Source organism: Cucurbita pepo, chromosome 3, assembly GCF_057944985.1.
Source record: "Cucurbita pepo subsp. pepo isolate OVF chromosome 3, ASM5794498v1, whole genome shotgun sequence".
In the NCBI taxonomy this organism is placed as follows: Eukaryota; Viridiplantae; Streptophyta; class Magnoliopsida; order Cucurbitales; family Cucurbitaceae; genus Cucurbita; species Cucurbita pepo.
The window spans coordinates 1,372,127-1,385,000 of record NC_141800.1 but is presented as its reverse complement, the minus strand read 5'-3'; the positions used below and the strand labels follow the sequence as shown (position 1 = coordinate 1,385,000).

Genomic DNA, 12,874 nt, shown 5'->3' with positions numbered 1-12,874 from the left:
GTGTTCGGTGTTTCCACAGAGTCAATGCAGCTTTCCTTTGATTCAAGAGGAAACAGTGTCCCCACGATACTCCTGTTAATGCAGAAACATTTGTACACACAAGGAGGCCTGGAGGTATCTACAATCTTATTGCTTGTTCTTTACACATCATATTAGTGATAGAAAATCTTCTGGGACTGACGATTTCGGGTCGAAATGAATTGTTGTTCTAAACCTGTAGGCAGAAGGAATTTTTAGGATCGCTGCTGGGAACAGCCAAGAGGAATTCGTTCGGGACGAGTTGAATCGAGGTGTCGTGCCAGATGGTGTTGATGTGCACTGCTTGGCAGGTCTCATCAAGGTACTATCATTGACTGTCATCTGATGCTTTGAGTATCAATTCTTGTATGCATTCATCTCATCTGTTAGAACTTGTTATTATAGGCTTGGTTTCGAGAACTTCCAACGGGTGTGTTGGATTCCCTCGCACCAGAACAGGTGATAGAGGCGCAGACCGAGGAAGAATGTGCTGAGCTAGCAAGACTCCTTCCCCCTACAGAAGCTGCGCTTCTCGATTGGGCAGTTAACTTGATGGCTGATGTCGTGCAGTTTGAACACCAGAACAAGATGAATGCCCGTAATGTCGCCATGGTTTTTGCCCCCAATATGACTCAAGTGAGTGAACATTTCCTTAAAATCGTGAGGCTGACGACGATACATAACGGGCCAAAGCTGACAATATCTATTAGTGGTGGGTTTGGGCTGTTACAAATGGTATCAGAGCCAAACACTAGATGGTGTGCCAGCGAAGACGCTGGGCTCTCGAGGGGTGGATTGCGAGATCCCACGTCGGTTGGAGAGGGAAACGAAACATTTCTTATAAGGGTGTGGAAACCTCCTCTAGTAGACGCGTTTTAAAACTTTGAGGCTGACAACGGTAATAACATGCCAAAGCGGATTATATCGGCTAGCGGTGTGTTTAGGTTGTTATATTGGACGCTTCGTGTACTTGGGGTCGAGGCTCTGATTAGATCATGATGACGGTGTCGAAAGCGCATTCGACTTGATGTGTAATACTACTCTCATCTACTCTTTGCAGATGACAGATCCATTAACAGCCTTGATGTATGCAGTGAAAGTGATGAACTTTCTCAAGACTCTCATTGAGCTGACACTGAAGAACAGGGAAGATTTGGTTGTTGAGTCAGCTCCCATTTTGCGCATAAATCCATCAGATGAAGACGGGCATCAAAGTGCATCACAACTGCATCAAGACGAACAAAATGAGGCCAAGAATGAAGAAGCTGAAGATGAACAAGTATTTGTAACTGAAGAACCTGCTCCTGAAAATGGATCACAAAATCTTCTGTCATCCATTGAAAACATCATTCCAGAGGGAAGCCATTCACTAGCAAACAACTCTCCCTGCGAAATCGTGTCGGAAATCACCGAAGAACAGGAGAGTTGTCGAAAGAATAGCCTCGACGGATCGAACAGTTTGAATCTGAAGAAAGGCAGCAAGAAAGTGAATGGGTCAGTGAAGGTTCACACAGCAGGTACTGCACAGAGGGGCAAGAAGAATGGCATTGTCGGGCGGTTGAACTCGAGGATGGAGCTAGCCGAAGCGTGGCGTTGAACGAACCAAACCGAACCGAACGGTATTACACGCATCATGTACGGTGTTCTCTCTATTTCTTTCCTTTTGATTTTATTACTGCTCAGATGGTGTGTATGAGTTTATCTATACATTCAAATGTGCTTCTGGTTGCACTTCAATTAGCTTGGATTTAATATTAAGGGAAAAAATTAATTTATATCCATTCAAACATTTATTATAATTATAATTTTGTGTTCTAACGGAAAAAACAGCCAATCAAGGAAATCCAAACGGTATTTGAGGCCGTTGACGGTTAATAAAAGAAAGTGGTTCCTGGTAGGTAGTTAACGACATTTGAGCCACTAGGTTGACTCCACGTGTCACAGTAGCCATCCCACTTGAGAGTATAAAATACCAAAGCCAATGAACTTGTCTTTTGGTTCTGTTTTTTTTTTTTTTTTTTGTCTATTTTTATTTTTTTTTTAGTGAGAAAAAAGAAAAAAGAAAAATATATATATATATATATATGGCGAGCTCAGGCAGAGATGGCGGTGTAACCAATGCAGCAGGTTCCCGGTTTCCGGCGGACGGTGAGAGAGAGTTAAATCCCGGCCATAACAAGCACGTTGACGTGGATCCCATTTCCTCGGAAGCTGCTGCATCTTTGGTTATTAAGGTAATTTTAACTTTTAGGTTTAGAAATTAAAATTTTATTTTCTTAAGGAATTAAGAAAAATGTATTTAAAAATTAAGAGTAGAAAATAATTTTGAAAAATTAAAATTAAATTTAAACACTGATTGAAAAGATTATATATTTAAAAAATATAAAACTACATTAGGTTAAATATAAAGTTAAATTATATTGAAGAAGAAAGTGTTTGTTGGGAAATCTCAGGAGCAGGAGAAGAGAAAAGCAGCGGAAGAAGAACGAAACCGGGCGAAGAAGAAGGAAGCGATGCAGACATTGAAGATGCCGTTCATCGTCTCCAGCGTCATCGCCGCCGTAGCGGTGGTCGCCTTCGCCATTGTTAAGAACTTACGAGAAAACTGATTCTCCTCCCTCATTCTTCTCCAGTTTTTATTTTTTCTTTTGTTTTTTTTTTTTCATTTTGTCTTTTTTTTTTTTTTTTTTTTTTTTTTTTATATTGATATTGCAAGAGAAATTATATAATATTTTGTATTTTTATAAATACTAGGCTAAATTAATAAAAATATCGTAATATCATTCAACATGGTACTTTATTTAATAAATATCATAAATTAACATAAAAAAATACTTTTAATTTTCCATGTAACTGTTATTACTTTATTTTAAAAAAGTATTCTTAAATTTAGAATACCCTTCCATTTTCAGAAAAGTTTTAAAAATTTTATTAATACACTCAAATTTTTAAAAACTTCATAAATACCTCTAAACTTTTTCACAACTTTAAAAATAAATTTTAAACTTTTCTTAAAAATTAAAAAATAGTTAATAACGTGTTTCAAAACTAAGTAATATTAAAACATTTAAAAATAATCTATTAAACGATTTTTGTTATATTATTTAAGGAAAATTTTTTAATATAGTATTAGCCACAAGAGTTTTTTTTTTTTTTTTTTTTTTTTTTTTTTTTTTTTTTCAGATTTTTTAACCATTAAAAAATATTTTTGAAATTTTTATAAAATACAAACTTTTTTTTAGCATAAATATTATTAGGATTTAATGATTTTTACCTATTTTAGTTCTTCGTTCTTGTCATGTCAAAACCATTTCAGAAAATGTTATAACCCATTACCACTTTCTTCGCGCGCTTTCTGAGAAACCAACGGAACAATGTGCATCGCGCTTCAATCTTCCCTCCTTCTTTCAAGAAACCAGATTCTCCTTTTCAATCCCAAACCAATTTCTCTTCATTTCTCCCGATTCGAACCCAAAATCACAAAGTTTCATATCCGAACGAAGCCGTTGGCATTCGAATCCGTCAATTCCACCAATTCCTCTAACCCCACCATCGAAGATTCTGAATCCCAATCGAATCGGCCTCTTCTTCGCAGTTTTCAGACGTTCAAATCTTTAATTCCGTATATTCTCTCTCAGCGTAAGCATATCCTTGGTGGTTGGCTCTGTAGTATTGTCTCGGTTTTCTCTCTATCCCTACTCGTGCCTAAGATCGGGAAATTTTCTTCGATTATCGATAAAATCGATGCTACTAATTTGTTGGATGAGGGTCTGGTTTTGGGGATCTTGGTGTTCGCTCGTTTCGTTGCGAGTTACTGCCAAGAAGCGCTCATTTGGGATGCGGCGTTGAATGCCATTTATGAAATCCGCGTTCGTGTTTTCGAGAGAGTTCTGGCGATGGACTTGGAGTTCTTTGAAGGTGTGAATGGCGTTTCTGCTGGCGATATCGCTTACAGGATCACCGCGGAGGCCTCGGATGTGGCGGATACCATGTATTCTCTCCTGAATGTGAGTGAAATCGAGTGTAGTATCAGTATTTTAATTTCAATGAACTGATATAAATTGAATGTTTTAGAAATGGAAATTGAATCATTTGGTTCTTAACCTTTTAGATTTTATTTGTAGCTTCATTTTTATTACAGACTGTAGTGCCCAGTATGTTGCAGTTGTCAGCAATGGCGACCCACATGTTAGCTATTAGCCCTGTCCTATCCTTGATTTCAGCTATGGTAAGAGCTGGAAAGTTTCTTTACACTGTTTTCAGATTACCCTGTTTTGAATGTTTCTTTACAGTGTTTTCTCGTGGGAATCATATGGCGACTCTGATTGTCTTTACCTGAACTTAGGTTATTCCATGTGTAGCTCTTGTCATTGCCTATCTCGGTGAGAGACAACGACGAATATCTAAAATGGCGAGTCTGAGCATTGCTAATCTTTCATCTTATCTAAATGAGGTACATCTTAATCACTAAATCATGTTTATGAATTTGCTTCCAAGTCCTAATTGTATTTTCCGAGGTGAAAATCTAAAACATGTTTTTGCGTTCGCTTCTCGAATCTAAATGATGTTTGTGAATTCACTTCTCAAGTCCTAATGATTGAGTTTTATTATATATCTCTGTGATTATGTAATAGGTTCTTCCAGCATTTCCTTTTGTGAAAGCAAACAGCGGAGAGTTTTGCGAAAATATTAGGTTTCAGAGGCTTACTCGCACCGACCTGTATGCACGTCTAAAGAAGAAGAAGATGAAGGCATTTGCACCTCATGTTGTACAAGCTCTATATTTCATGTCATTATCAATGCTTTGTGTTGGTTTTCTGGTGGTTTCAAGAGGTTCATTTAGTAGTGGTAGCATGATTTCATTTGTCACGTCATTGGGTTTTCTGATTGAACCAGTTCAGGTGATACTATGTTATGACAAGAGCTTCTGTATGTATTTTTGAGTCCAGGGTTTGATTTTCCTTTTTCTTTTTTCCTTCTTTTCTTGGTTCAGATGTATTTTTGCATAAGTTTTATCTTCTTTGAATAACAATCATACAGAAAATTGGAAAGGCATACAATGAGTTGAAGGAAGGTGAACCCGCTATCGAACGCTTGTTTGAGTTGATCGAGTTCAACCCTACGGTAAATTTCTAGTTGATGTCAAATTTATGTTTAGAATTACTTTTAGTTTGTCAATTCAAATAACATATTGGATAAGCAATCGCTTTATGAGCTTTCATTGAAGGCAAGCAAGACAATGACTAGAAAGTTTTATGAATGTAATTTTCTCATTTTCCCTCTAAGTTTCTGATGCATTTACACATAATTCTTGACCTCCTAATTATAATCTTCAATTGCATCTTCATACATTCATTGTGGTATTGTTTGTTGAAATATTTGTTTTAAATATTGTCTATTGAAATGGATATCAGCATCTTTTATCATTTCTATGGTGTAAAGTTGTCCTGTTTCATAAAGATGTCTTCTACTTGATGAGATTCTACAAATTAAATTAATGGATGGAGCATTTTGATCTTTGATTATAGGTGATTGAGACACGTGATGCGGTCGATTTAAACAGTTTGAAGGGGGAGGTCAAATTTTGTAATGTCTCATTCGCCTATGGGAGCAATATGCCTCTTGTGTTGGATAGATTAAACCTCCACATCAAAGCTGGAGAAACAGTTGCTTTCATGGGACCTTCTGGAGGAGGAAAGACAACACTAGTTAAATTGCTTCTTCGCCTTTATGACCCATTATCTGGTAAGCTACTTATATTACAGTTATTAGTTCTGACCTTCTGGAAAAACAGTTGCTTTCAAGGTTTCCTTTTGTTTAACACACAAATTCTTTAACATTTCCATGATATAAATATTGTTCTTTCTCTGAATAGGTGATATACTTATTGATAACCACAATATTCGGACGGTTCGACTTAAAAGTTTGCGGAGAAATGTTGGTCTAGTTTCTCAAGACATGGTGAGTGGTTGTTGATTACTTGTTCATACATTTTGTTGTGATGCGAACCAAAAGTACACTGTATTTCGTTGCTGCATAGTCCTTCTTCCTTGGTAGTTGCTCAGAGGTTTTGTTATTTTTATTCTCATAAGTTTCCAGCTGGTTATTCACTTCCCTTCGGAACGAGTTCATCGGTCGCTTAACTATCGTTCTCTGCATTCAAGTAATCATTGGCTGCTAAGAAAGAAATACATAGTGGAATTGTCCAAGATTGTCTTGATGAATTATATGAACATTTGGTTTTTGTTCTCAGATCCTTTTCTCAGGAACTGTAGCTGAAAACATAGGATATTATGATCTGACAAAGGAAATCGACATGGAGAGGGTAGAGGAAGTGGCGCAAATCGCAAATGCAGATGAGTTTATCAGAAGGTTGCCGAAAGGATACAATACATATATTGGACCCAGAGGGTTAACGTTGAGTGGAGGACAGAAGCAAAGGCAAAGTTTCAAATTAACTCAATTTTTATAGGATACCTCCATCTAGTTCTTTTAATAGTTAAACTTACATGTGTCCTTCCATATGGCAGACTATCCATTGCAAGGGCACTCTATCAAAATTCATCCATTTTGATCTTGGACGAGGCAACGTCTGCATTGGATAGCACGTCCGAGTTACTGGTCAGGCAAGCTTTGGAGCGCCTGATGGAAAATCATACTGTAAGTTATCACAATTCGTGCTTAATATGTTAAATTGTGTTTCAAAATTAAGTTTTTTGTGATATGCACTCAACTTTCTTGTGTGGATGTATATTCAAAATGGTTGGATCATGGAAATTGACTGTTTGTGGGGGTCTTAGTTCCTCGTCATAAGCTTGTAGGGTACAAATGAACTGGCTGGAACTTTCTCCTACAGAATCTTTGATTCCAAGTCTATTGGAATTGACTGTGTGGATGAAAATTTCATCATCTATTGAAAAAAAGAAAAGAAGAACAAGAGTTTGTCCTAGAAAGACTGGTTTATATTTTTATTTGGTTGCGTTGCATACCATATTTATACCAAGTGTGTATAAATCCGTAGGTGCTGGTAATCGCTCATCGATTGGAAACAGTTCTGATGGCGAAACGAGTGTTCGTCTTAGATGGTGGGAAGCTGCAGGAGCTACCTCGCTCTGCTCTTTCTAGTAGTAACTATAACTCATTGATGAAAACTGGGTTGGTGATTTGAGCATCATCGTATCGACGTGGTGCACGAGCAGGAGATGCACGGATCGGTTTCTCTTCTGCAGCCATGCGAATTACAGGAATCAATCTGTGGTGAAATATGCATGTGTAGGTTGAAAAGGCATAATGGAGGAGAGGAGGCAATGCCATTGGTGACCCTTCTGTTATCTGCGACTTCATTCATTGTTTCCTTCAGTTCAACATAACTTATTCAAGTTCTTAAACTTCCGCTTCGTTCAGGTTAGTGAGTTTATAACTCATTTCCAGTTCCCCTTAGCTTGAGTTGCCAAGTTCTTATACTTATAAATGTCGGTATGTCTATACATTGTGTCCGTATGTTATTAAGGGTATATTTAGAATGACTTTCTAAATGCAAAAAAAAAATATTTTTTTTATTTATAAACATTTTTTTAAGTACTCAAGGGATGAGCGGAAAATGACATGGTGTAATCATTAGCTACGATAAAATATTAAAGAAGATTTTGTTAAAAACGTCAACAAATTTTTTAAAAAAAAAAAATGTAGTTTCAGCGTGAATTTTAGAACGAGAACTATATTTTAAAGTTTTATGGACCAAATTATTTTTTTAAAATAGTTGGATGGCAAATATATATTGATTTTCAATTTAAAGCTTGAAATTTCATTAAATTAAAATCAAGACTTAAATAAGTGTGAGCAAAATTTATATATCAATTTTTATCAATTCATCCCCTATGTTAAAACATTAAAGAATTAAAAACATTTTTAAAAAAATTCAAGCTTTGGACAATATTTAATAATTTAGGCAATATTCACAAATTATAATATTTTTAAAAAGAGGCTTTATTGTCATATTTATTTACGTCATTTAAGAAATGTATGTAAAAATCTGAAAATGTTTCTGTTCGTTGATTGCTCTTGTGAGCGCGCGTAGACCGTCGGATGAAGAAGATAATCTTGATTAACGAAGTGTGATCACATCTATCGTTTGGTCTCTCTATAAATACCTCTTTTATCATCGCATACCAAGTCGAAAATTTCAATTTTGCCGCTCTCGAAAACCCGCGCTCTTTTTCCTCCGTCTCTCGCGGTTCGATTTCCATTTCCGACGAACTCCCCAGTTTCTGAATCAGGTAATGTAGCTCAGTGCTTTAGATTCTCCGATCGAGTGTTTTGAAAGATTCTTCCTCAGTTTGTTAGATTGAATTGCACAATAAAATTCTTCCGACTCTTTTACTTGTCTCGTCGTGTGTGTAACCTATGGAATATGGATTTGTTTGTTTGGCGTCAAATTATGACTAGATGTTTTCCAGTTTGAGTCGGCAGGATCGGATTCGATTCGCTGATTATGGTGTGGCTTCCTGATTTGGTCCTTTAAGAAAGTGGAGAATTAGAATTGGACAGTCGCGAAGCTAAAAGAAGGGCTACTGATTCAAAATAATCCGCCCACAGTGACTATCATGCATATTCTTACTGTTACAATAAATTTTGCTTTCAAACACATGGTTGCCCTAGCAGTAAAGAGTTTTAAGGAAATGGATCAAACCATAGTAGCCACGTGATTTAACTTTTTACGAGTTATCTTGACACAAACCAAATATAGTAGTATTATGTGCTTGTCTTGTGGAATAATCGAGTGCATATGCGACCAAATGCTAACAAATGGATTTTCATTGATATCTGATTAACATTTGTAATACGTAGCAAACAGTTTTGAGTATAAATGTCGAGTAATTGTTTGGATCTTCTCCCATTGGATTTTTGTAAGGAAGAATGTATTTGTGAAATGCTGTCTGCTACCATATTTTTCAAACGCCAGCATTTTTTTTTTATTGATTTGGTGTTCATGTCAAACAGTTTCAATCATTGCTCACATGGTGAAACAAGTTAGTTTTCTTTTTATTAAATGTTTTCCCTCTCTGAAAGACAACCTTCCTGGTGTTTTCTATAGATGGATACATCAAACCCTTCAGTTTTTGTGAATGCTGAGCTTTTACGCCTGTATGTTGGAAGAAGAGTTCGGGCAGTGATTCAGGTACAGTCAGAAGGCAACGGAGTCATATACGGTAAATCAACAGATGACAACCAGATTACTGTGAAAGGGTCCCCACCCTTTACTCTTTCGAAGTTTGTTGAGGTCATTGGAATTGCTGATACCGACAAATCGATACGAGCTGATGTTTGGACCAATTTTGGCGACTCATTTGGTATGCGCTCTTCTTCAGCTCTCCTTATTCTAGAATGACATTGGAAGCTGTATAAGTACTAATGCTCTATACATGTCTGAAGTTAATTTATGTTCTTTGAATTGGCTGAAGATGATCATTTAATTGTGTTTTCAGCTAATCATTGATTTTGAGCAGTATTTAGTTTTGAATTGATGTTTTCCCAAGGAGCCTAGCCAAATCTGGCATTTTAGATTTCTGAAGCATAACCTGGCTAGATTATAAGTTTGGAATCCGGATTATACCATTAAAGTTTATCTCGATAGTGAAATCTAGGCTGTGAATTAGTCATTTGGTATCTGACATTAATTCTGTATCAAGTTGACGTTAATTCAATCCAAGTTAGCTCATATTCTCAACGGTTTGTTTCACCACGATGTTTTAAACATTCTTCTCCTTGGATGAGAATTCGAAGAGAGATCTGCCAATAATTGTCAGGATAAGTTACTTATAGATTCCTCTTTGGATCTTACTTTCAACATTCTTTGAGATTGGATGTGTTGTTGAATTTTTATCAACTTTTATCAGAAAGGGTTGCATTCTGAATTGTTTGTGTACCCCTGTTTGCAGATACATCTACCTTCAATCAACTTTGTCAGCTTGCTAACGGGGAGTTCAAACCCTTGTTTGTCTGATATTCCAGCCAGACATTCATTGGCCAGAAAGCTCAAAGCCCTACCATCCCCTAAGTCGCCGATGTTTTCTTCACGTTCTTCTAGATTTATCGTTCATACAGTATTGAACTTCTCAGGTAATGGATATATAAAATTTGAGTATGCACATGTATGTTTGGGTTAGAATATCTAGAATGAACATTGCTTCAAAATATTCATAAAAATTCTATTTTAATCGATTTTGTTTTTAGTTTTTTAAGGTTATATTAAGGTTTTTAACTGCTAACTGAAAATCCCTTCTGTTGTATTGAATACCTTGATCTGGGTAGAATTTTGTTGACATTTTAATCATGTTTGGTTATAATTTAGATGAGTGATCTCGAACTGATACAAACTATAATGTTTTAGGTGAAGCTCAAAATGTTCTGACAAACATAATGCCAACAAAATTATAATCAAATTCGTTTTTCAATTTCAGTGATTTGATATTTACTTGAAGCCATTGTTTTGTGTTTCAATGAAATTAAGAAATTAGTGGTTTATTAAGTTTTTCCTTTGAATTAAAATTTTCAAACTTAATAATTAACATCTCAATTTGATTGAAAAAACTTGCGATCTTTTTTGTAGTGAGTGTAAATTAAAAATTAAAAAAAAAACATCATGCACATACAACGTGATTAACTTTAAAAATATATTTATAAAATTGATATATCAAATAAAATTATATATTAAACTGTGATAAGGAAAAAATAAATAGCATGTTTTGTTTTCATTCATATGCATTTTAGTAAAAATTTTAAGAGGTCAGTTCTAAATATAATTATTATGATCGAGTCACTAAAAAAAATGTGTCTCTTAATTCTATAGGTATTGACTTTCTGTTTTTTTAACCCTACATTCATGTACCTATCATTTACCAAAGTGTTAAACTCATCCTATCTTCAGGATCACTCTTATTTGAATATAGTCTTGGTTTATTCATGTACCCTCATTTACTCAGTATCTCAATGTAACACAATTAAATTAAAAAATTATTCGGTCAAAAATAGAAATTATCACAAATGTTATTGATCTTAAAAATGAAATTAATTTGATCCTAATAAATCATCATCGTGTTAGGATGAATTAGTTTAACTAATGATACACATCAACAATTAATACAAACAATCAAACCCACAAACATAACACAACACGGGTCCTAAAATTAACTTCAAAACCCATTTCCAACACTAATATTAAATTAAATATAAAATAAAAAGGGAAACCCCTCCCCACACCCCCCCCCCCCCCCCCCACCCAAAAAAAAAAAAAAAAAAAAAAAAAAGGCCCCAAATTGAAATTTCAAGAACAAATGGGACACTGAATCAAACCATTCTCATTACACTCACCACATTTGATCGTCTTCTTCTTCGTCTGATCCAAAACCTTACAGCTTCCATTGCAGTCCACACACATTACAAATCTCACGCCGCCGCATCCTTCACAACTGCCGCCGGTCGCCGTCGGAATCCCCTCAAACAGGAGCCCCAATTTGCCTTCCTCCTCCAATTTCACCACCTCATCCGCCCCTCCGATTAGCCTCCCCTTCACAAAAACCGCTGGAACTTTCACATCCTTGCTCCCCATTAACGCCCTCAACTCCTCTTTGAAACCAGAATCCATCGATACGTCTCGCTCCAGCAACTGAATGCCGTACGATTCAACCATTGACCGAACCTTGTTACAGTCTTCGAATGTTTTTCTGATTCCTCGAAGCGTTGTTGTGTAGATCACAACGGCGGTTTCGCCGCCGGGCGGGCACCGTTCCTCGAACTGTTTTAAGGCGGTTTCCGATTCTTGAAAATGTCTCGCCGCCCTAGATTTCGGCGTCTCTGAAACTATTCTCTTGATCTGTTCTCCTTCTTCGGTTAATTGTTTCTCGTATGACGCTACGAGCTCTGGATCGAACATTGGACTCAAACTCCTTCTTCGAGCCGATAAAAGTCCCGAATCGCTTCCGAAACTCTGCCTTCTCGCCGAAGTCGGCGTATTCTTCACAGGAACACTCAATTTCAGGACCGATTTGGGGGATATTCTTGCCGAATTATTCACTTTTAGAATCTCTTTCGGACTGTAATCCAATCGCCCGACGCCATTTACTCGGTCGCGATTCTCCTTTCCACCGAATCTCATCGCCTTCTTTGGAGTGCCGATTTGATTAAAGAACTTCAACGGACTTCTTCGATCCAAATCCGTCAATCTGCGAAGAAAAACTCCTGGCTTAGGGCTGTTTTTGCCCCGATTTCCAATCGGAATTCCTTCTTCCAAGCCGTCCATTAGCTCCCAAGCGTTAATCACTTCTGGTTTCTCGCGAGAAGGCGACTTCTTCTTCGTCGGCTCTGAAACTAACTCCTTCGTATCCAGATCAGCGTTGAGATTGAGAACGCCGTAAGTGCTGGATGTGAGCGAAACGACGTGGTTGAGATACTCGCCGCCATTGTTGACGATAATGTCCCTCTGGAGGTCCTTCCTGTAGAGTTTTGAAGATACACAGCCCATTAGATCTTCTTCTTCTTCTTCTTCTTCTTCTTCTTCTTCGATTTTCCGGAGCTCTTTAAGTTGCAGAGGAGAAGAGTTCGTGTTCGCGTGGGAGTTTTTCAGTTATTTATTTTTTATTTCTTTTAAAATTTTTAATGGTAACCGTTACTAAAATGACCAAACGGGCCCCAACGGTCGGAAATTTCGAATGGGACTTTATATTGGTTCTGGGGAAATTCTCTCCTCTCTTCGAAGTTTGCCCCCACATTTTTTTTATTATATGATTTTAATCCCACTTTTTTCCACTTACTGCAGCTTTTATTTTCTCCCTCTAATTATTTAATCATGTTTTTAATT

General features: G+C 36.7%; 5 protein-coding genes across 5 annotated transcripts in view; 4 read left to right on the top strand and 1 right to left on the bottom strand.

Moving 5' to 3' along the window:
- Positions 1 to 1,792, top strand: part of LOC111789834 (rho GTPase-activating protein 1) — a 3,299-nt gene extending 1,507 nt beyond the window's left edge. Inside the window, exons 2-5 of the mRNA XM_023670538.2 lie at positions 1 to 114; positions 221 to 340; positions 424 to 654; positions 1,079 to 1,792. The exon at positions 1 to 114 is cut by the window's left edge and continues 7 nt beyond it. Of these exons, the coding sequence (XP_023526306.2) occupies positions 1 to 114; positions 221 to 340; positions 424 to 654; positions 1,079 to 1,615 (1,002 nt within the window). The 3' untranslated portion in view covers positions 1,616 to 1,792. The remainder of the gene's footprint in view (positions 115 to 220; positions 341 to 423; positions 655 to 1,078) is intronic.
- Positions 1,793 to 1,938: 146 nt separating this feature from the next.
- LOC111791675 (uncharacterized) lies at positions 1,939 to 2,777 on the top strand. Its single transcript, XM_023673114.2, has 2 exons — positions 1,939 to 2,252; positions 2,472 to 2,777. Exons 1-2 carry the CDS (start codon positions 2,103 to 2,105, stop codon positions 2,625 to 2,627), a joined length of 306 nt encoding a protein of 101 aa, XP_023528882.1. The 5' UTR covers positions 1,939 to 2,102; the 3' UTR covers positions 2,628 to 2,777.
- Positions 2,778 to 3,301: 524 nt separating this feature from the next.
- On the top strand, positions 3,302 to 7,577 carry ABCB29 (ABC2 homolog 12). The gene is made up of 10 exons (XM_023670773.2): positions 3,302 to 4,025; positions 4,160 to 4,246; positions 4,364 to 4,471; positions 4,653 to 4,919; positions 5,059 to 5,142; positions 5,547 to 5,763; positions 5,894 to 5,979; positions 6,272 to 6,459; positions 6,549 to 6,678; positions 7,040 to 7,577. Exons 1-10 carry the CDS (start codon positions 3,393 to 3,395, stop codon positions 7,184 to 7,186), a joined length of 1,947 nt encoding a protein of 648 aa, XP_023526541.1. The 5' UTR covers positions 3,302 to 3,392; the 3' UTR covers positions 7,187 to 7,577.
- Positions 7,578 to 8,136: 559 nt separating this feature from the next.
- On the top strand, positions 8,137 to 10,237 carry LOC111791146 (replication protein A 14 kDa subunit B). Its single transcript, XM_023672378.2, has 3 exons — positions 8,137 to 8,294; positions 9,113 to 9,368; positions 9,957 to 10,237. Exons 2-3 carry the CDS (start codon positions 9,113 to 9,115, stop codon positions 10,019 to 10,021), a joined length of 321 nt encoding a protein of 106 aa, XP_023528146.2. The 5' UTR covers positions 8,137 to 8,294; the 3' UTR covers positions 10,022 to 10,237.
- Positions 10,238 to 11,296: 1,059 nt separating this feature from the next.
- LOC111791632 (uncharacterized) lies at positions 11,297 to 12,659 on the bottom strand. Its single transcript, XM_023673038.2, has one exon. It carries the CDS (start codon positions 12,536 to 12,538, stop codon positions 11,342 to 11,344), a length of 1,197 nt encoding a protein of 398 aa, XP_023528806.1. The 5' UTR covers positions 12,539 to 12,659; the 3' UTR covers positions 11,297 to 11,341.
- Between the last annotated feature and the right edge of the window lie 215 nt (positions 12,660 to 12,874).